Source organism: Callionymus lyra, chromosome 9, assembly GCF_982586985.1.
Source record: "Callionymus lyra chromosome 9, fCalLyr1.hap1.1, whole genome shotgun sequence".
In the NCBI taxonomy this organism is placed as follows: Eukaryota; Metazoa; Chordata; class Actinopteri; order Syngnathiformes; family Callionymidae; genus Callionymus; species Callionymus lyra.
The window spans coordinates 29368542-29391951 of record NC_141826.1 but is presented as its reverse complement, the minus strand read 5'-3'; the positions used below and the strand labels follow the sequence as shown (position 1 = coordinate 29391951).

The window sequence follows — 23410 nt, the reverse complement described above, 5'->3', positions numbered from 1 at the left end:
ATAGTAGTATTTTTATTTAAACTTATTCACCGAATCTAAGTAAACACTTTATTAAAAGCGTTTTCAACTTTATATTTTGTCATTGAAATCTGAAGCCATTGATCACCTTGTGTGAAGGTTTATGTTGAGAAGTTATAGTTAGATATGAATTAAATAATAAATTATTACTGCTGAACTGAGTTGTTAATTTAAATATTCTGGTCAAAGTTCATATTGACAAACTTTAGATTATATAGACTTTATTAATCTGTCTGGATATCTTAGTGCTCAGCAGACAATAGAAGGTACAGAAATAAAAGCAACAACAATAACAAAGTGTAAATAAAAAGAGCAAATCATGTGTTCACTGATGACAGTCTTCAGAGGATGGCGTCATCATGATTGACAGTAGTTTGTTGAGTGACGTCACCAGTGAGTCCAGCTTCAAACATACACCAATATAGGTTAGTTTAGGTAGAACTTTATTGATCCTCAGGAGGTCTTCTTCAGGGAAATTGTTTTTTTTCCAAATTATCCACAGCAAATACATCAATTATACAACATACACATACTTATAAACACCCTCGAATTAACAATACTCCACATCTTAAACATTCCATTAAATAAAAGGCATAATATTCATGCGTGTGTGTTCGTGGCAGTGGTCAGTGGTCATCAGGATTATGGAACTTAAAACATGTATATTTTGAACATCATAAACATCTTCTCAATAGTCTCGCAAGTTTCCACTGAGTACCTGAGATATACCACAAAAGCTCACTATACTAATGAGTTACATTTGTTGATAAAAGGGCGGATTTATTTGCTTAAATAAGATCATTTGAGATTTAAGAAGAAATGATCTTCATCAATCTATTCTTGCTCGTGCATGTGAACGAAATAGTGCGTTGGTTGTGTTCAAGCGGTGCTGCCACCTGGTGGTGGGAAGTGTTCCTGCTGAAAACAGTACATGTGCAAAAAGTACTTTGTATCAAGTACTTCCGGTGAGGTCACCGACGCGGTTTCAAGAGCGAATTTTTCCGTGTTAACGAGGCGTGTTTTGAACACAAAGTTACACGCGAGCTTTGAAAGTTCCTTCATCACTGAGCGATTGTTTGAAACAGTTTCTCGTTGTTTCTTGAGCGGGAGGCGCGTGAAGCGAGCGGCCGAGAGGCGGAAGTACTTGTCCGCCATCTTTGTTCTCATGCAGCAATAACAAGACCCACAGCGTCAAGTGTTGCTCTGTTGTTTTTATTTCCAAGAGTTGCTGTGTTTTCTTTTCATTGGCGCGGAGAGACTGTGAGGAGACTGTTGTTCTTCACAACACAGACGACACCACGAGCTCAACCTCCAGCTAACCTGGAAGTTTTCCCCCAGAAAAGCGTCTGTAAAAGCAGCAGAATTCCCTTTTTCATGTTTCCAACAGGTTTATCTCCAGCAGCGCCAACGCAGGAGGCTCGACTCGCGGCTGCTGATGTCAAGGCCGACAGTGCGAGCCTCAGTAACCCGAGGAAGAGGAAGATAAACGGCTCTGAGAGGGAAGACCCTGCAGACTCCATCTCTCCCCCAAAGACCCTCAACTCCTCGCAGCTGTTCGTGCAGAAGAGACTGAGGTTCGAAGACTCTGTGGATTTCATTGGACTGGATGTTAAAATGGCAGAAGAAGCTGCTGCGGCTTCATGTTCCAACAACAAGAGCAGAACCTTGAACCATCACGCGAACGGACTCAGCAGATCCGAAGCAACTTTCTCCAACAATAAACCCGGAGCTGCCAAGAAAATAGTCATCAAGAACTTCAAAGGTACCAGAAAACATCGAAACAAGCCTTTGAAAGTGTGAACAAGATGTTTACATTCATGAACGACTCCAAAGATCCAATAGAAACATCCAAAGTTCTATTCAAACAAAAGTATCAAACTATATAATCCTTCCTTAGATATGCTGTGATGTAGAAGAAAAACACGAGTCAGACCTTCAACATGTTACATCAAAACAACTGATAATTGATACAAATGTGTTCTTGTCTTATTAACCATGACAACACATCTTATCTTCAGTTCTCAAGAAGTAAGATTTTTACCACAATAGAGTCCATGATTTATTTCTGTTAACACTGTGCTCTGGAGCATTTGGTGCTGATTTATGTTTTTTTTAACTAATTTATCAAAAAATGTTTTCATGGCTCCATTCAAGTAGTTTCAGAAATTAAAATATAATTACATGGATTACTATATATTGTGTCAAATTACATTACAATGATGATATTAACACAACAACAGTATCAGGGATTACATTCTATCTGAAGGATTTAAAAACTCCCAGTCCTAACAGTTTTCAATGCAAACACTGGATCATAAACTCTAAATTAACTAGTAATACTCAGGTGGTTAAACATGTCTTTAGCAGTCATGTTTGATTAAACCTATATAAGGAGTTCATTCAGTATTAGTGTATTTCCATGTTAATGTAAACACCTTATTTACTGAAGTTATAATAACAAGAACTAATCCTTCACTCGTCATGACGATGTTTGAGAAGCTTAGGATCATCACCACTGTGACGACCTTCCTGTTATTGTGTGTCTGAAGTGTAGATGAAATTGTTCACTAAATGTGTCACAGTATTCAAAGCTAAAATGATTATACTGCGACTCAATCAGATACTTTTGTTTTATTTTCAGAATCGTCCAAATTGCCAGAGAACTTCACTCAGGTGACGTGGCAGAAGCTGAAGGAAGCAGTGGAGGCCATTCAGAACAGCATTTCCATCAAGTGCAACCTGGAGGAGCTATACCAGGTATCAGCGCCTCCTGCTGTGGATTTATTTTCCTTGCCTCGCGTGAACATCACCCAGACTTTTCTGTGTCGTTTCAGGCAGTTGAGAATTTGTGCTCTTATAAGATTTCAGCCGAACTCTACAAGCAGTTGAGATCTGTGTGTGAAGACCACATCAAAGCTCAGATCGATCAGTTCAGAGAATATCCTTCATCCTCCTGTTGGTGTTCAAGTGTTATTTGTGGTGAAATGTCAGCGATTTGTTATTAAGAATCTCAGACGTGTCTCGCATGAATGTGTGTGTTTTTGTCGTATACAATAGACATCATGTCTGATCTAAACAATCTTACGTGTTTACTCCGAAAGGTTCTAAACAGAATTAAAAGTTCAAAATTGATCTATAACAATCTGATCTCACAGGAAACGGGTGGAAAAATAGCTGAATGTATTAAATGGAGAGACTTCCCACCTTCTTATGTTAGTGAATCTACTGGAACTCACTGCTGTCTTTTTTCTGCTCCTTCAGGGGTTTAAGCGAATCAAGATCCTCCATCTTACTTACATCTGACCTGTTCTTTGTATCTCTCTCTCTCACCAACTTCATGTTTCACTTCATCGTAAACTTTCTCTTTGGTCGTCCTCTAGACCACCTGCCTGGCACTTCCAACCGCAGCATCCTTCCACCAATAAACTCACTATCTCTGTAAATGAGCAATACACAATAGTGATAATCATCACAATAGTGATAATCATCACTATTGTGAAATGACATTATTTAGCTCACGTTAAACAAATTGATTGCAAACTCTTGTGATTGTAAGATTCAGTTGTAGTGATCATTTTTAAATATCTTCTTCTATAAGAGAATGTGTTGGGTGTTGTTGTGTAGATCAACTTTAATACCTAACTGGAGCAGGGAGATGATGTTACATTTTGACACTAATGAACAGAGATCTTGACTTTCCTTGACTTCCTCACGGATGCCATGGACAGTGTGTTGTTCCTAAAGAAGATTGACAAGTGCTGGCAAGATCACTGCAGGCAAATGGTGAGTTGAAAGTTACATCATCTTCATCCATATGTGAGGCAACAACATATGTATTCATACATGGTCACATCTTCTTAAGCTGATCGCTGGTGATGTAAACAATCAGGATTCAAAGTTAAAATATTTGTCTGTTATTGTCTGTTGAGCCTTTTAGCCACTTGTAGTTTTTTCTGCACATTCAAAAACTATATTAATCTAGGACTGCAGCAAACACTGCAGATCAAGTTATTCTGTACATTTATCATAGCTAAAATAAACTCACTTCGCACATGCTTAAAAAGATAACTTCTGTTAGCAAACACAAGTATATAACTTGCATCCAGATCACACTCTTGTGACGGACATTAACGAAATCAGGACATTTTGAAATGAATTAAGTTATATTTACATTGCAAGTCATTTAGAGACTTAAATGAAAGTGGATAAATTTAGTTGATCTCTGGAGCTGCTCGTGTCACATCTGAGTGTGACATCAGAGGCAACATTTTTTTTTTTTTTAGAATCCCTTATTATTGTCAAATAAACAAGGACAACAAAAGTGCTTCACATGATGCAAATTAATGAACATGTGCCACACTGTCCCCTCCTGTCGTCTAAATTGAACGTTCAAACAACACATAAATCTACTTTTTTTCTTTTTAGATCTATTGTGTTTTTTTGGCAATTCTATGATTTTATCACAAATTGATTTTGACTCAAATGTTTTTTCTTTGCAGATCATGATCAGAAGTATATTTCTATTTTTGGATCGCACATATGTCTTACAAAATTCAATGCTACCTTCCATTTGGTGAGTGATTTTCAATTGTGAATCTGAAATTGATCGACATTAGCATTGATAGTCTGTCTCTTCAGGGACATGGGTCTAGAATTGTTTAGGTTCTACATCATCAGTGACTTGAAGGTTCAGAGTAAAACCATAGATGGGATTCTGCTGCTGATCGAGAGGGAGAGGAACGGAGAGACGATAGATCGCAGTCTGCTGCGGAGTTTACTCAGCATGTTGTCTGACCTGCAGGTAAACAAGTATTTTTCTCTGCTCGAGTTGACATTTGTCAAACTTTATTAGAAACACAAGAGTTTTCTGGCAGCTGTGTCCATCTCGAGCATGTGATGAGTCAACATTCTCTTGATGAATGACTTTAATGAAACTTTCTCTCGCCATCCCCGACAGATTTATCAAGATTCCTTCGAGCAGCGATTTTTGGAAGAAACAAATCGTTTATTTGCTGCTGAGGGACAGAGGCTGATGCAGGAGAGAGAGGTGAGTTCTACTGTCATCCATCAGTCTACGTGCAGTGGATACATTGAATTAATCACATTTCTTGTACTATTAAAGTATTAGTCACCGTAACTCAAGAACTTACGTTTGTTTTTTGTTTTTTTCAGGTTCCAGAATATCTTCATCATGTTAACAAGCGGCTGGAAGAAGAGTCTGACCGAGTCTTCACATATCTGGACCAGAGCACACAGTAGGACTCATTTCCTCAACTTTTATTATTTCTGTACGTTTCCCTGTAACTTGTTTCTTCACTCTCAGAAAACCTCTCATAGCAACTGTAGAGAAGCAGCTGCTCGGTGAGCATCTCACCGCTACTTTGCAAAAAGGTATTTGACGTAAAGTTAAAATAAAATCCAGAATCAACCCTAACTTGTTTGGACACTTCTAGGACTCACTCACCTGCTGGATGAAAATAGAATTCAAGAACTGTCGTTGCTGTATCAGCTCTTCAGTCGTGTACGAGGTGGAGTTCAGGTCCTTCTGCAGCACTGGATAGAGTATATCAAGGTGTGTATTCATCATTAATGATGGATCTTTTCCTGCCTGTGTATGTGTTCGTCCATGGTATTAAATACGTTGATTAAAATATGCATTTATATTCTCAATGTTACAAATATGTGTGTCAGATGTTTCCATTCGTTGTGATGAATTAAGAACAGTTTTTATTTTTTATTGAATTTTGTCTGTTTTCTCTTGTAAATGAGTTGTCGGTTTGAAACCTCTAGTCAGAAACCTGTTGACATTGATTGAATGTTCAGTACTTGTCTGTTCATGTGTTGACTTTAAAATCAGCTGATTTTACGTTCTAATGATGAGACTAAAGAATGATATTCACCTGCTGCTCAAAATCCTCGTTGTTGTCAATCAATGACTTCATAACCTCATAATAATAACAGATCATGATTAAATAATCTTTCAACATTTTCTTTGCAGAGCTATTTTAAGTAACCCAACTATTCTAAATGAACTTTCCATTGTTGTTAATGAATTGAAAATGCAACAAGCGGACACAGGGGCAGTGTTATCTCAAGAATTTCATACTTTTAACAGTACTTTAACATTTGTTGTTTTTTTCTGGTGTCAAGTCCAGTATCATAATGTGTGTTTCTTCTGCCCTACATTGTTGACGCCAGAGTTGCAACACAGACTTGTTTGTTGTGTTCCAGGCGTTCGGCAGCACGATTGTCATTAACCCGGAGAAGGACAAGACGATGGTGCAGGAGCTGCTGGACTTCAAAGACAAAGTGGATCACATCATCGATGTATGTTTCATGAAGAACGAGAAGTTCGTCAACGCCATGAAAGAAGCGTTTGAAACGTTCATCAACAAGCGGCCAAATAAACCTGCAGAGCTCATTGGTGGGTTGTCGACACTTTCCTCTCGTTCTCTGATCGGCCACTTGAGACGTGTTCAACAAACCTTTGCTCGCAGCCAAACACGTGGACTCAAAACTGAGAGCTGGAAACAAAGAGGCAACAGACGAGGAGCTGGAGAAGATGCTGGACAAGATCATGATCATATTTCGATTCATCTATGGTAACCCCTGCTGTCCTCTCTTCTGGCAACACTTTGGGAACTAAATACAAACCTGTGTTTTCAGGCAAAGATGTATTCGAGGCCTTTTACAAGAAGGATCTTGCCAAGAGGTTACTGGTCGGGAAAAGCGCCTCAGTTGATGCTGAAAAATCCATGTTGTCCAAACTTAAACATGGTTTGTGTTTTACACACATGATGAAAACAAAATCAGCATTTTGTAGATCTGTTGTTTGTCTGCAGAGTGTGGAGCGGCGTTTACAAGCAAGCTGGAAGGAATGTTTAAAGATATGGAGCTTTCCAAAGACATCATGGTGCAGTTCAAACAGGTACAAGTAACTGTTCTTCATCTGAACACGCTTTTGCTCGGAAGATCATGTTGAGTCTGCGTCGACTTAACTCGCACTCTTTATAGTTCAGAGCTTTATCTTGAAACATTTAAACCAGAAAAAAGGGTTTAAAAATCTCTGAAGTTCAAGAAAGCGGCTGAATTTACAGGTCAACAGGTTTACTGTTGTGATGTCAGTATTGTTTGTAAAAGGTGAACCACTGATCAACTCTGGTGTCATTTTATAATAACATAATGTATAATTAATTTATATAACACTTAAGTGAATGTTCAAGATGCAGTAACTTCTCATCATGACCATGTTTTACACTTATTGCTTATAAAGCTGCTCTGAAATCTGGACGAACGAGTGGGCGGGGCTTAAGATCATTCAATGAAAAGAGTTTTGTGCAAACACACACTGATGATACAATAGAGTCACACATCACAACAACACGCGCAAATACACACTTTGGTGGAACTTAAATCTCCAACAAAAAAGAATATGTATATTTAAAAAATGAAAGTAACAGTAATGAGCAGCAACTCCTTTATAATTATGATCAGCTGTTGAATGTGTTAACAAATCACATTAATACGTTTGGAGTTTGTTGACGTTTCTTTCTCTCGGCAGCACATGCAGTGCCAAAACATTCCAGGGAATATAGAGCTGACGGTGAACATCCTGACGATGGGCTACTGGCCGAGCTACACGCCCATGGAAGTCCATCTGCCTCACGAGGTCAGTCACCGGCCTCTTGCGCCGCCGAGTTCCTTACGTTTTTGAATCAACTTTCACCAGATGGTGCGTCTACAAGAGGTCTTCAACACCTTCTACCTGGGGAAACACAGCGGCAGGAAGCTGCAGTGGCAGTCCACGCTGGGTCACTGTGTGTTGAAGGCTGAGTTCAAGGAGGTGAGTGGAGGTCACGTGAGGCGTCACACTTCTGTTGACATGTTTGGCTCCTCAGGGGAAAAAGGAACTCCAGGTGTCGCTGTTCCAAACACTAGTGCTGCTGATGTTCAACGAGGGAGAAGAGTTCACTCTGGAGGAGATCAAGCTGGCCACAGGAATAGGTCTGATGACATCATCCCATCTGAACTGCCAATCATCTCATGCGTGCTCTGGTCTGTGTGTCAACAGAGGACAGTGAGCTGCGCCGGACGCTGCAGTCACTGGCGTGTGGAAAAGCCAGAGTTCTCACCAAGATTCCCAAAAGCAAAGACGTGGAGGACGGAGACAAGTTTTCCTGCAACGACGACTTCAAACACAAACTCTTCCGTATCAAGATCAACCAGATCCAGATGAAAGAAACGGTGAGTCTCTCGTCTGAGGTCACGTGAGGCCGTCTTGTTTGACGCCGGCTCGTCGCTCAGGTAGAGGAGCAGACCAGCACCACAGAACGGGTCTTCCAGGACCGACAATATCAGATCGACGCCGCCATCGTTCGCATCATGAAGATGAGGAAGACTCTCACCCACAACCTCCTGATGTCAGAAGTTTACAACCAGCTCAAGTTTCCTGTCAAGGTGAGGATCATGTGACGTCCATGTGTGACGCGTGGACCTTCTTGACGTCTTCTGTGCTCCTCAGCCCGCGGACCTGAAGAAGAGGATAGAGTCTCTCATCGACAGAGACTACATGGAGCGCGACAAAGAAATCTCCAACCAGTACAACTACGTGGCCTGAACACGGGTCATGTGAGCTGAAGCTGCTCTGAGGGACTGTAGATGTTCACCTTCATCATCAACACGTGATGCCCTTCCTTGGAGGTTCTCTGGACTCCAGGATCTTGTCCACATTCTTGGTTCCTCTGAGAGAAGGACATGTTGGGACTGACGGAGTCACAGATGTCATGATACGACTCTTCTTTCTTTGAACCGAGAGGAAAGTATTTATTTCTGATTCTTCTCTGTCCACACTCGTCTCTTTCTTTCGTCAACTCGCAAAAGCTCTTATCGCTGTCAGAAGTTATTGCCCCTAAAAATCACATGAACGTGGACGACTGAGATCCTGCAGTGACGGCATGTTGTCGCTCCAACATGTGGATCATGTGCCAAAAAGAAAAAGCACTTGTTTAGTTTCAGCTGCTCCAACTCTGGTTTGTACAGTTCAGTCTTAGAAGAACCTCATGACTTTCTTTGTTCTTATTGCATCACAAGCACAAGGCGTCCGTCACTCCACACTATTGCAAAGCAACACTATATTTCTTCTAGTGACCTGCTTTGTGGAAACGAGAAGAATCAAGTGGGTCGTGTCAACATTTGAGTGACAGCTGGTGAGAAACTTGTTCCAGTAGTTCTGACCTTGTTTGTACCGTCTGTTAGGTTTGTTGCTCCGGATTAAAAGAACTGTTGCAAACATGTTTCTACTCTTCTTCTGCTGAGGATGTTTGTCGTCAGAAGGTTTGATGGAAGATGATCAGACGTAACGACCATTTACTTCCACATAGATTTGTGATCTCAACAAAAAAATGTCTTAAAATGCTAGAACTGTTAACATCAATTTTTTTTATATAGATATAGATCAATATATAACAGACTTACAGACGATCTTTCAGCACATTGTAAACATCGAATATCATGTTACAATTGTAACATTACAAAAATTAAAATCTATGTTTAAGAACTATTGGGAACCTTTTAAAGGTGAGCCGGAGCTCAACGTGTTTAAAACCTTTATAGTTACTTTAGCATTCAAGCTCAAAGAAACATAATAAAGCTTCAGTGCAGAAGTCACGTGACACTCCTTCAGTTTCATGACGACCTAAAGGTTTGAATAATAAACTGAAGCCTTTATCGATCATGTCATGTTTGATCTTCAGTCTAAGAATGTTATAAAAGTCACTTCCATGTGTATCAGAAGATTTCTAAGTCATTTACAAATGTGATTTAACTCTCGTTCTACCTGGACAGGTGAGATTTACAAACGTATGAAACTCGTGACTCGAGAATCTCGCCTTGTTGTTAAAACGCTGAAGCAGAGAAAAAGTTCATCGTGATCGCAGTAAAGTGTGAGTCGAGGTCAAAGATCTGATCACACCTTCTTCTGGGCTCGTCATATGACTTGTGTTTCCTGCTCCACTCATCTGTTCTCACTCCATCAACACACTACCAGCATGTCTTCACTCACGTCCGCCATCCTGCTGCTCGTTCTGAGCGTCGGTGAGTTTTATCTGTCGAGTCTAATAATAATAATAATGATAATAATGATAATAATGATAATAATAATGACAATAATGATAATACATTGTGTTTGTGTCGAGTCAGTGTCCACCTACGCCAGGCCTTCTGCACGAACGTACCTTCTGTTACAAACTAATGCGTGTATTTGTGTAGTTTTTACAAGATGAAAGTAATATTGTCTCAATGGAGTATAATCTGATGTCAATGCTGTGATGCTAACGCTAGCTCAGGTGCTAATTCTTACCTGCGCCAGCGACACTGAAACATGACAAAACTGCTTCAAAATGACCAATAACCAGCGAACAACAGACTCTTAAATCTCACCTTTACCTGGTTAACTAGACGAATCTGGTCAAACATCGATCGTTGTTCGTCTGGTTTAAACTAGAAACTGGTAAATAAGCTAATGTAGCTTAGCTTAGCATGCTAACGTAAACACTATGTTCTAAAAAGTTGATGAAATGATTATTTATGTTAGAGCAATAAAGAAGGATCATCGATGCAGACACTAATTAATGAAAATCCATATAAAGAATGAAAACAGGCGAAAATTAAGGTGGATGTTTAGTCACGTGACTGATCAATTTCCTGTATATCGAAGTTTTTAAGTGATCAATACATGCGATCATTGATCTCTTGTGCTCTTAGTTGCTCATGAAATAGACGTTGAATGTTGAATATTATTAATGTGGTATAAACACTTTGTATTTTTGGATATATTTATTGATTCACCGCCTAAAGTTAATATATACAACATTCAAAATAAGGTAAAACAATGAACTAATAATGTAAACGTTTCAGTATTAATTTGGACTAAAAATTACTTTAGTTTTGGTTTAACTGACAAAGTACAACCTCTAGCTTAAAATGTATTTCTTTAAAATGATCAAAATGAACTTAAATGACGTGTTTCTGACTTGAAACGTTCAAATGTCTCGTTAAATGTTAGTGACGCAGGTGTTTATGAAGTTATTCATTACAGAAGTGGCTCAAAGTTCCTCCAACAGACGTGGAAATCTAATCTTTTTACATTTGTTCCTCTTTGGATGAACAAATAAATCATTAATCTTTATTATAGTTCATGTGACGTATGAAAGAACCAGCCTTTCTCTAACAATGATTAGTATTTTACTGGAAACAAAACTATTATTGTGTTATTAGTTATTATTATTATATCATTAGTCATGGATAGAAAGATCAACTTTATCACACGTTTAGTTTTTCTGCTTTTGTTGTGAACCGAGTGACGAAGAGGAAGTGAGAGCAGAACCAAACAGGTCATTGTTTTATAAGGAAATAAAAAATGACTTCTCAGTTTTCATTCCCATAAATGAGTTTTTCTGCCAATGAAGCAAGATTTTGTAAATGAATCCAACATGTCAATAACTGTTAACGTGTCCTGATGTCCTGTTGATGACGCAGCTGCTATTTTATTCACCTCAAGAAGGTGGACTTTGACCTAGAATCTGATAAAGCAGGTTAAGAACCAGGTTAAGAACCAGGTTAAGTAATCACTTTCACAAGTTAATCCCAGACACAGTAGACCATGAATCCAAGAAGTCATCTGGACATGATGATCAAATGTGTCGTTAAAAATGTAATTGAACTTTCTTAAATGTTCTTCAGGAGTCCAGCAAACGAGTGGCGTTGAGGTGAAGGTCAACGACGCGAATGGAACGTTGTGTCTGTTCGCCGACCTCATGGTCAACTTCTCCGTCTCCTACCAAACCACCGACAAGAAGGTTCGTGTCGTGAACGAGCTTCAGTCGCTTTAGTTTGACTTTAAACATGTCCTGGTTCACATCCTGTCTGACGCTGCTGTCACTCAAGTGTGACTCTTGATCTGACAGTTCATCAGATCCAGTCCAGATGATCCGACTCGTTCAATCAAGTCAACTTCTCTTCAAAAGTTATTTCTTTCACTTAGTTTTTTATTCATTTACATGTTTTTAAATTTGAGCAACAAAAACTATTTTGACAGTTTGTTGTTGAGTGAGTTTCTCTTGAAATCACTGTCGAATAAAGTTTTGACTTTGAACTCCTTCTGTCTGGATCTAAAGCTGGATGTTCTTGATGGATCTTCTGTTGAGTAAAAGTCATGTTGCTGCAGATCATTGATGTCTCCATGTGTGTTTACTGAGGATGTTGTCATGATGATGTCATGATGTTGTCATGATGTTGTCATGATGATGTCATGATGATGTCATGATGATGTCATGATGTTGTCATGATGTTGTCATGATGATGTCATGATGTTGTTCATGATGTTGTCATGATGATGTCATGATGTTGTTCATGATGTTGACGTGATGATGTCATGATGTTGTCATGATGTTGTCATGATGATGTCATGATGATGTCATGATGATGTCATGATGTTGTCATGATGTTGTTCATGATGTTGACGTGATGATGTCATGATGATGTCATGATGATGTCATGATGATGTCATGATGTTGTCATGATGTTGTTCATGATGTTGACGTGATGATGTCATGATGATGTCATGATGTTCATGATGTTGACGTGATGATGTCATGATGTTGTTCATGATGTTGACGTGATGATGTCATGATGATGTTATGATGATGTCATGATGTTGTCATGATGATGTCATGATGTTGTTCATGATGTTGACGTGATGATGTCATGTTGACGTGATGATGTCATGATGTTGTCATGATGATGTCATGATGTTGTCATGATGATGTCATGATGTTGTTCATGATGTTGACATGATGATGTCATGATGTTGTTCATGATGTTGACATGATGATGTCATGATGTTGTTCATGATGTTGTTCATGATGTTGTCATGATGATGTCATGATGTTGTTCATGATGTTGTCATGATGATGTCATGATGTTGTTCATGATGTTGACGTGATGATGTCATGATGTTGTTCATGATGTTGACGTGATGATGTCATGATGTTGTCATGATGATGTCATGATGTTGTTCATGATGTTGACGTGATGATGTCATGATGTTGTCATGATGATGTCATGATGTTGTCATGATGTTGTCATGATGATGTCATGATGTTGTTCATGATGTTGACGTGATGATGTCATGATGATGTCATGATGATGTCATGATGTTGTCATGAAGCACCAAAGAATGTTTCATCTCCTCAGATGGCAGTCGTCAAGTTTCAACTTCCCTCCACTGTGGTCGCCAACAGCAGCTCGTGCGGCACCAACAGCTCCTTGTTGAAGCTGGACTTTGAAGACGGACACTCCTGGAGGATGTCGTTCACCAGTGACGGCAGAACATACCAGGCCACGTCCCTCGTCTTCTCCTACAACCTGAACGACATGAAACTCTTCCCCAACTCCTCGTCCAACGGTAACTCTGCGAGACTTTCATCGTTGACAGCAACTCAAGCTCGTCTTGTCTCTGTAGCAACTGTTGAAGTGACGGTGAAGCCGGACATCTCCGGGGTCGACTTGGACACCAAGTACTCCTGCAGGAGCAGCGAGATGCTCTCAGCAGACTCGGTCAACCAGACTCTGTTCAAGGTTCAGATCCAGGCTTTCATCCCAGACGGTCACCAGAGCACCAACTGTGAGTCTGTGACGATGATGATGATGATGATGATGATGATAAAGATGATGATGATAAAGATGATGATGATGATGATGATGATGATAAAGATGATGATGATGATGATAAAGATAAGGATAAAGATGATGATGATAAAGATAAGGATAAAGATGATGATGATGATAAAGATGAAGATGATGATGATGATGATGATGATAAAGATGAAGATGATGATGATAAAGATAAAGATGATGATGATGATAAAGATAAGGATAAAGATGATAAAGATAAAGATGAAGATGATGAAGATGATGAAGACGATGAAGACGATGAAGACGATGATGAAGATGAAGATGATGATAAAGATGATGAAGATGATGATGATGATAAAGATGAAGATGATGATGATAAAGATGATGATGATGATGATGATGATGATGATGATGATGATGACGACAACAACGATGCTAACAGACGACTCTTCTTGTCCACAGCGACCAACTGTGCAGCAGACAAGCCCACCCCGATACCGACGCCCACCAAGCACCCCGTCACCACCCCGACGGCCCCCACGACCCCGACCCCCACTCTCCCGACCCCGTCCACCGGCCACTACAACGTGACCCCGGTCAACGGCTCAGTGTGTCTCCTGCTGCAGTTGGGGCTCCGGCTCGGGATCAAACAAGGAGACGTGAGTCGCTGCTGCCGAGACGTTTGATTGGACTGTGATGCTGTTTCCTCGTCCAGCAGAAATACCAGGAGATCAACTTGAACAACAGCAGAACCACCGTCTCAGGGTCGTGTGACACCAACAGAAGCCAGTTGATCCTGGAGTCGGACACCATGAAGATCGACTTGATCTTCGTCACCGTAAGTTTTCCACCAGTATTAACTAGTATTTAGACTAGTATTAACTAGTATTTAGACTAGTATTAACTAGTGTTTGGACAAGTATTAACTAGTATTTAGACAAGTATTAACTAGTATTTAGACAAGTATTAACTAGTATTTAGACTAGTATTAACTAGTGTTTGGACAAGTATTAACTAGTATTTAGACAAGTATTAACTAGTGTTTGGACAAGTATTAACTAGTGTTTGGACAAGTATTAACTAGTATTTAGACAAGTATTAACTAGTATTTAGACTAGTATTAACTAGTATTTAGACTAGTATTAACTAGTGTTTGGACAAGTATTAACTAGTATTTAGACTAGTATTAACTAGTGTTTGGACAAGTATTAACTAGTATTTAGACAAGTATTAACTAGTGTTTGGACAAGTATTAACTAGTGTTTGGACAAGTATTAACTAGTATTTAGACAAGTATTAACTAGTATTTAGACAAGTATTAACTAGTATTTAGACAAGTATTAACTAGTGTTTGGACAAGTATTAACTAGTGTTTGGACAAGTATTAACTAGTATTTAGACTAGTATTAACTAGTGTTTGGACAAGTATTAACTAGTATTCAGACTAGTATTAACTAGTGTTTGGACAAGTATTAACTAGTATTTAGACTAGTATTAACTAGTGTTTGGACAAGTATTAACTAGTATTTAGACAAGTATTAACTAGTGTTTGGACAAGTATTAACTAGTGTTTGGACAAGTATTAACTAGTATTTAGACTAGTATTAACTAGTGTTTGGACAAGTATTAACTAGTGTTTAGACAAGTATTAACTAGTGTTTGGACAAGTATTAACTAGTGTTTGGACAAGTATTAACTAGTATTTAGACTAGTATTAACTAGTGTTTGGACAAGTATTAACTAGTATTCAGACAAGTATTTACTAGTATTTAGACAAGTATTAACTAGTATTCAGACAAGTATTAACTAGTATATACGCTCATGTGTCAGTATTTTGTCTTCACTACAGAAAATATAATTTCCTGCAGTTCTTGGGCTGAAGACAAGTTTGTTTATTTCCTTAAAAGATTTAGACAATCACGTCTTTTATTACCAAATGATTGAAGCTTCACTTCTCAGTTCTGTCAGCAGGGGGCGCCAACTTGTTTAGTGTCCAGCTGAGCTCTGTGAGGAGCTGTTGATAAAAATGAAGATATTCTGACTCGTCATTTTTTATTCTGCACCAACATCGACCTGCAAGAATATAAAATATAACTGAATTCACTACTTCATGAAACCCTCGTAATGCTGAATGATGTCATGTTTAAATATTCACGAATATCTACTTAATGAAGGGATTGTTGTTTGTTTTCTCGTGGAAATTCAATCTGTAAATGGAATCAACTTAGATAAGGATTTGTGCCACATAATGTATTTATGTGTATCTATTATATACAGTATATATATATTAATGTATTTCTTGTGGAGAAGTAAGTTAGTTTGTGTGAAGGTTGAAGGTTCAATTCTCTGCTCCACAGGACAAGAAGAAGTTCCACCTACAGGCTGTGAACGCGTCGGTGAAGCTGGACTCTGGTAAGAAGATCTTAAGCGTGACGTGTACGAAGCGTGTCGAGCGTCTCTCTCGTCCACAGGCGTGTTCAAAGACGCCAACAACAGTCTGAGTCTGTGGCAGGCGTCTGTTGGAAGCTCGTACATGTGCAGCAAAGAGCAGAACTTCTCCATCACCAGCAAACTCTCCGTCTTCACCTTCCAGCTGCAGGTTCAGCCTTTCCAGGTCAAGAAAGGATCCTTCAGCACAGGTGAGCTGATGATGACGAGGATTTAGTTGCTTCAGCGTCATTTCCAGGCTTGAATTAGAACACGTCAGAAAACCTCAGAACAGGTGTTCGAACTAGAACACGTTAAAACATGTTAAAACACGACACAACACGTCAGCGCACGTCAGTACACGTCACAACATGTCAGCACACGTCAGTACACGTCACAACATGTCAGCACACGTCAGCACACGTCAGCACACGACACAACATGTCAGCACACGTCAGCACACGTCAGCGCACGTCAGTACACGTCACAACACGTCAGCACACGTCACAACATGTCGGCACACGTCAGCACACGTCACAACATGTCAGCACACGTCACAACACGTCACAACATGTCGGCACACGTCAGCACACGTCAGTACACGTCACAACATGTCAGCACACGTCACAACACGTCACAACATGTCGGCACACGTCAGCACACGTCACAACATGTCAGCACACGTCACAACACGTCACAACATGTCGGCACACGTCAGCACACGTCAGTACACGTCACAACATGTCGGCACATGTCAGCACACGTCACAACATGTCAGCACACGTCACAACACGTCACAACACGTCAGCGCACGTCAGCACACGTCAGCACACGTCACAACATGTCAGCACACGTCACAACACCTCACGTCACAACACGTCACAACACGTCACAACACGTCACAACACGTCACAACACGTCACAACGCGTCACAACACGCGCCGTCACATGACATGTTTTCTTCTTCTTTCGCTCAATCACTGCTCGTTGACTGATTGTTTTTCCACCTGCAGCCCAAGAATGTTCTCTCGACGACACCAGCGTCTTAATCCCCATCGTTGTGGGCGCGGCTCTGGCCGCCTTGATTCTTGTGGTAGTGATCGCGTACGTGATTGGTCGAAGAAAGACTTACGTGGGATATCAAACGCTCTGAGAGAACTGGAGCCACAAGATGGTCCTTGAGCGTCCTGACCTGAACCTTTGACCTTTGATCCGAACCTCAAAGTTGTGTGTTTGTCTCCGGGACCAGACTTGAGCTCCTGTCAATCACTTGTCAATCATGTTTCCATTCGTTGTTTCCGGTCTTGGATTCAAGTGAAGGAAGTTCTTCCTCCTGAGGAACCTTAAGTTTATCTACAGTCGACCAGGTGTCCAAACATTTATCCTGAAGCCACGAAACATGACGTCGAAAAAATAAAGAAATATTATTTATTTTTATCGTCATGTTCAGGAAATAAAGTCAGTTTTTTCCATCAGATCCTAAAACAAACGAAACAATGTGAGTGAATCGAGTTTTCATTTGACCTGTGACTCGGTTCATTTGACCTGTGACTCGGTTCATTTGACCTGTGACTCGGTTCATTTGACCTGTGACTCGGTTCATTTGACCTGTGACTCGGTTCATTTGACCTGTGACTCGGTTCATTTGACCTGTGACTCGGTTCATTTGACCTGTGACTCGGTTCATTTGAACTGTGACTCGGTTCATTTGACCTGTGACTCGGTTCATTTGACCTGTGACTCGGTTCATTTGACCTGTGACTCGGTTCATTTGACCTGTGACTCGGTTCATTTGAACTGTGACTCGGTTCATTTGACCTGTGACTCGGTTCATTTGACCTGTGACTCGGTTCATTTGAACTGTGACTCGGTTCATTTGACCTGTGACTCGGTTCATTTGAACTGTGACTCGGTTCATTTGAACTGTGACTCGGTTCATTTGACCTGTGACTCGGTTCATTTGACCTGTGACTCGGTTCATTTGAACTGTGACTCGGTTCATTTGACCTGTGACTCGGTTCATTTGAACTGTGACTCGGTTCATTTGAACTGTGACTCGGTTCATTTGACCTGTGACTCGGTTCATTTGACCTGTGACTCGGTTCATTTGAACTGTGACTCGGTTCATTTGAACTGTGACTCGGTTCATTTGACCTGTGACTCGGTTCATTTGACCTGTGACTCGGTTCATTTGAACTGTGACTCGGTTCATTTGACCTGTGACTCGGTTCATTTGACCTGTGACTCGGTTCATTGACTCGAGGTGTAGAAAAGGGACTGAGAAGTTCAGGAATATTTGAGAATATATGAGAAAAACTTTAATGTCGAGGCAGCGACAGGTTCGGTAGAACTTTATTGATCTTTATTGTTATTCTGAGTTAATCTTTACATTGTTTCAACAAAAACAACATGTCAACAACAAATTAATAAATTAGCTTTTGTATGGTTTTAACAGGTTTTTTGATTCTGGTTTTGCAACGTGTTTACACACCTTAAATATTCAAATCATCCTAAAAAGTTTATGCAACTACATTCTCGTTCAAAGACTCTTTATACGTTTGCTTCGTTGCATCTAGTGCTAGTGCTGTTAGCATGTTAGCATCTCTGAGGCTCTTCTGAAGCTACAATTTATTTATTTGCTTTAACCATGAGATTCAATTATAAACAGAACGTTTTAAAAACGTCTGCATCTCAATAACTATTGATGCTAACATTGATATAATCCATCTCATGTCCCACAGTTGGCACCAGGCATGGTTGCTAACAGTTAGCGTCAGTGATGGTTGCTAACAGTTAGCGTCAGTGATGGTTGCTAACAGTTAGCGTCAGTGACGGTTGCTGACAGTTAGCGTCAGTGACGGTTGCTGACAGTTAGCGTCAGTGATGGTTGCTGACAGTTAGCGTCAGTGATGGTTGCTAACAGTTAGCGCCAGTGGTGGTTGCTAACAGTTAGCGTCAGTGATGGTTGCTGACAGTTAGCGTCAGTGATGGTTGCTGACAGTTAGCGTCAGTGATGGTTGCTAACAGTTAGCGTCAGTGATGGTTGCTAACAGTTAGCGTCAGTGAGGGTTGCTAACAGTTAGCGTCAGTGACGGTTGCTGACAGTTAGCGTCAGTGACGGTTGGTGACAGTTAGCATCAATGATGGTTGCTAACAGTTAGCGCCAGTGGTGGTTGCTAACAGTTAGCGTCAGTGACGGTTGCTGACAGTTAGCGTCAGTGACGGTTGCTGACAGTTAGCGTCAGTGATGGTTGCTGACAGTTAGCATCAATGATGGTTGCTAACAGTTAGTGTCAGTGATGGTTGCTAACAGTTAGCGTCAGTGACGGTTGCTGACAGTTAGCGTCAGTGACGGTTGCTGACAGTTAGCGTCAGTGACGGTTGGTGACAGTTAGCATCAATGATGGTTGCTAACAGTTAACGCCAGTGGTGGTTGCTAACAGTTAGCGTCAGTGATGGTTGCTGACAGTTAGCGTCAGTGATGGTTGCTGACAGTTAGCGTCAGTGATGGTTGCTAACAGTTAGCGTCAGTGATGGTTGCTAACAGTTAGTGTCAGTGATGGTTGCTAACAGTTAGCGTCAGTGACGGTTGCTGACAGTTAGCGTCAGTGACGGTTGCTGACAGTTAGCGTCAGTGACGGTTGCTGACAGTTAGCATCAATTATGGTTGCTAACAGTTAGCGCCAGTGGTGGTTGCTAACAGTTAGCGCCAGTGGTGGTTGCTAACAGTTAGCGTCAGTGACGGTTGGTGACAGTTAGCATCAATGATGGTTGCTAACAGTTAGCACCAGTGGTGGTTGCTAACAGTTAGCGTCAGTGATGGTTGCTGACAGTTAGCGTCAGTGATGGTTGCTGACAGTTAGCATCAGTGATGGTTGCTAACAGTTAGCGTCAGTGATGGTTGCTAACAGTTAGTGTCAGTGATGGTTGCTAACAGTTAGCGTCAGTGACGGTTGGTGACAGTTAGCGTCAATGATGGTTGCTAACAGTTAGCGTCAGTGATGGTTGCTAACAGTTAGTGTCAGTGATGGTTGCTAACAGTTAGCGTCAGTGACGGTTGCTGACAGTTAGCGTCAGTGACGGTTGCTGACAGTTAGCGTCAGTGACGGTTGCTGACAGTTAGCATCAATGATGGTTGCTAACAGTTAGCGCCAGTGGTGGTTGCTAACAGTTAGCGTCAGTGATGGTTGCTGACAGTTAGCGTCAGTGATGGTTGCTGACAGTTAGCATCAGTGATGGTTGCTAACAGTTAGCGTCAGTGATGGTTGCTAACAGTTAGTGTCAGTGATGGTTGCTAACAGTTAGCGTCAGTGACGGTTGGTGACAGTTAGCATCAATGATGGTTGCTAACAGTTAGCGTCAGTGATGGTTGCTAACAGTTAGTGTCAGTGATGGTTGCTAACAGTTAGCGTCAGTGACGGTTGCTGACAGTTAGCGTCAGTGACGGTTGCTGACAGTTAGCGTCAGTGACGGTTGCTGACAGTTAGCGTCAGTGACGGTTGCTGACAGTTAGCATCAATGATGGTTGCTGACAGTTAGCGCCAGTGGTGGTTGCTAACAGTTAGCGTCAGTGATGGTTGCTGACAGTTAGCGTCAGTGATGGTTGCTGACAGTTAGCGTCAGTGACGGTTGCTGACAGTTAGCGTCAGTGACGGTTGCTGACAGTTAGCATCAATGATGGTTGCTAACAGTTAGCGCCAGTGGTGGTTGCTAACAGTTAGCGTCAGAGATGGTTGCTGACAGTTAGCGTCAGTGATGGTTGCTGACAGTTAGCGTCAGTGGTGGATACTAACAGTTAGCGCCAGTGGTGGATGCTAACAGTTAGCACCAGTGATGGTTGCTAACAGTTAGCATCAGTGTTGGTTGCTAACAGTTAGCACCAGTGGTGGATGCTAACAGTTTGCACCAGTGGTGGATGCTAACAGTTTGCACCAGTGGTGGATGCTAACAGCACATTTTTAGTAACAAAGTCTTTTATCTTCAGTAAATGACATAATATATATTTTTATTTTTATTAAAACCTTATAAAACCAGAATCAGAAAACTGAGGACAAAATAAAGTTGTGTTGTTGTGCGTTTGTGTTTGTGTCGAGACGGAGCAACGCAGGCGTTTGTTACTTCTAGGATTAATCACTTGTTATTGATTCTGTTCTCGATCAACGAGGGACGACGTGACGATCAATCTTTGTATCTTTGATTTGAAATAAAGATGTTGGTCATGTGTTCACGACTCTATTCTCTCCACTCCAGCGGAGGAATGCGCGGCTGACGGCGACAGCTTCGTGGTTCCTATAGCGGTGGGCGTGGCTCTGCTCGTCCTCATTGTTATCGTGCTTCTGGCGTATTTCATCGGGAGGAAGCGAAACATGGCGAGCGGCTACGAGTCGTTCTAAGGGTGTCCAGGTGTTAGTTCTCAAGGTCACGGCTGGAGGACGAGCTCGGCGTCTGGAAGAGACTCGGACCGGAGCTCGTCTCGACACAACTTTCTTACCTTTTAACCTTTGAACTTGTTCTGGTCGTTTGTGTCGCTGGAGTTGATTCTTTCCTTCTCTCGCTTTAACCAACGTCCTGTCGTTTAACCACTAACACGCTTCTTCCTCTTCTTCCTCTTCTTCCTCTCCTTCCTCTTCTTCCTCTCCTTCCTCTTCTTCCTCTTCTTCCTCTTCCTCCTCTTCTTCCTCTCCTTCCTCTTCCTCTTCCTCCTCTTCTTCCTCTTCCTCTTCCTCCTCTTCTTCCTCTTCTTCCTCTTCCTCCTCCTCTTCTTCCTCTTCCTCCTCCTCCTCCTCCTCCTCTCCTTCCTCTTCTTCCTCTCCTTCCTCTTCCTCCTCTTCTTCCTCTCCTTCCTCTTCCTCCTCCTCTCCTTCCTCTTCCTCCTCCTCTTCTTCCTCTTCCTCCTCTTCTTCCTCTTCCTCCTCTTCTTCCTCCTCTTCCTCCTCCTCTTCCTCCTCCTCCTCCTCCTTCTCCTCCTCCTCTTCTTCCTCCTCCTCCTCCTCCTCCTCCTCCTCCTCTTCCTCTCCTCTCTGCTGTCAGCTGAGGAATGCTTCCTGGACTCTGACCTGAGCTTCCTGGTTCCCGTGGCGGTGGGCGTGGCCTTGAGCTTCCTAATCATCCTGGTGCTGATCTCGTACGTGATTGGTCGAAGGAAGAGTCGCACCGGCTACCAGTCGGTGTAACTTCTCCGTCGTAACTCGAGCCTGACCTTGAGTGGATCAAAACTAATCATTCAGTTGCATGACCCCCTCCCCCCTCACGACCCTTGACCCTGTGAATGAGTTTGTGTATAAAACGACTGATTTAATGACTTGAATGTAAAAACTCATTAACGCTGACGGTGCGTTCAGTGTCTCGTCATTTATTAAGAGTTAATGGAACGAAGTAATGACGTTAATTATTCGCAACAAAAGTCCTAAAACATTGTCGTGTTTACATTTCTTTATTTTTCTAATTAAACGGTCAAAAACGTTTGAGCTACTATTTGTCTTTTTGTGTGTTTTCGTTTAATGTGTAGTTCAAAGGATCATCATCTACACATCAGTTCAAACACGTTTTAAATGAAAATTGAACTAAAAGGTTTTCAAACATCGTTTAAAAAACGGTGTTGAATTAAACAAACTATTAAACGTCGCTGAGATGATTATTTCCGACAGCACTTGAACGCACCGTCATCTACAAAAAGGGACTAAAAGACACTTTAACAGAAAAACTTTCTTTCACTGCTTTGATTGTGTTTACTTTTTGTAATGAAGTGTGTAAATAAATATCGTGACTTTGTTTGTGCGTTTAAATCAACACACGCGAGCACTGGTGTGACGTCATCGGCACGACTGAAGGTCCACATGAAGATGATGATGATGATATTATGATGAAGATAAAGATAATGATGATGATGATGAAGATGAAGATGAAGATGATGATATTATGATGAAGATAATTATGATGATGATATTATGATGAAGATAAAGATAATGATGACGATGATGAAGATGAAGATGAAGATGATGATATTATGATGAAGATAATTATGATGATGATATTATGATGAAGATAAAGATAATGATGATGAAGATGAAGATGATGATATTATGATGAAGATAAAGATAATGATGATGATGATGAAGATGATGATATTATGATGAAGATAAAGATAATGATGATGATGATGAAGATGAAGATATTATGATAAAGATGCCTCTTGCTAACTCGTGACCTAATTCAATAAAGTTTCTTTTTATTTAGTATTTTTGTCTTCTTTCCTCAAACCTTCAACATGTGA

At 40.9% G+C, this 23410-nt stretch overlaps 2 protein-coding genes across 6 annotated transcripts; both read left to right on the top strand.

The window, feature by feature from the left end:
- Window positions 1-547: 547 nt before the first annotated feature.
- Window positions 548-9307, top strand: cul4b (cullin 4B). The gene is made up of 20 exons (XM_087799005.1): window positions 548-1780; window positions 2660-2775; window positions 2853-2956; window positions 3732-3801; window positions 4518-4591; window positions 4657-4819; window positions 4976-5065; window positions 5191-5273; window positions 5342-5409; window positions 5472-5590; window positions 6250-6442; window positions 6516-6620; window positions 6685-6795; window positions 6861-6946; window positions 7580-7687; window positions 7748-7861; window positions 7917-8022; window positions 8090-8262; window positions 8323-8475; window positions 8540-9307. The coding sequence occupies exons 1-20, from the start codon at window positions 1393-1395 to the stop codon at window positions 8633-8635; spliced, it is 2520 nt and encodes an 839-aa protein (XP_087655131.1). The 5' UTR covers window positions 548-1392; the 3' UTR covers window positions 8636-9307.
- Window positions 9308-9802: 495 nt separating this feature from the next.
- lamp2 (lysosomal-associated membrane protein 2) lies at window positions 9803-23372 on the top strand. 5 transcript variants are annotated; one of them, XM_087798999.1, is made up of 9 exons: window positions 9803-10110; window positions 11758-11873; window positions 13270-13480; window positions 13538-13699; window positions 14173-14369; window positions 14426-14548; window positions 16068-16122; window positions 16182-16349; window positions 21388-22107. In XM_087798999.1, the coding sequence occupies exons 1-9, from the start codon at window positions 10008-10010 to the stop codon at window positions 21528-21530; spliced, it is 1278 nt and encodes a 425-aa protein (XP_087655125.1). In that variant the 5' UTR covers window positions 9803-10007; the 3' UTR covers window positions 21531-22107. The 5 variants fall into 5 exon arrangements, with proteins under 5 accessions (XP_087655125.1, XP_087655126.1, XP_087655128.1 ...); XM_087799000.1 differs by lacking the exon at window positions 21388-22107 and adding an exon at window positions 22168-23372 and having other exon boundaries at window positions 9804-10110; XM_087799002.1 differs by lacking the exon at window positions 21388-22107 and adding an exon at window positions 17151-17761 and having other exon boundaries at window positions 9804-10110.
- Window positions 23373-23410: the final 38 nt, after the last annotated feature.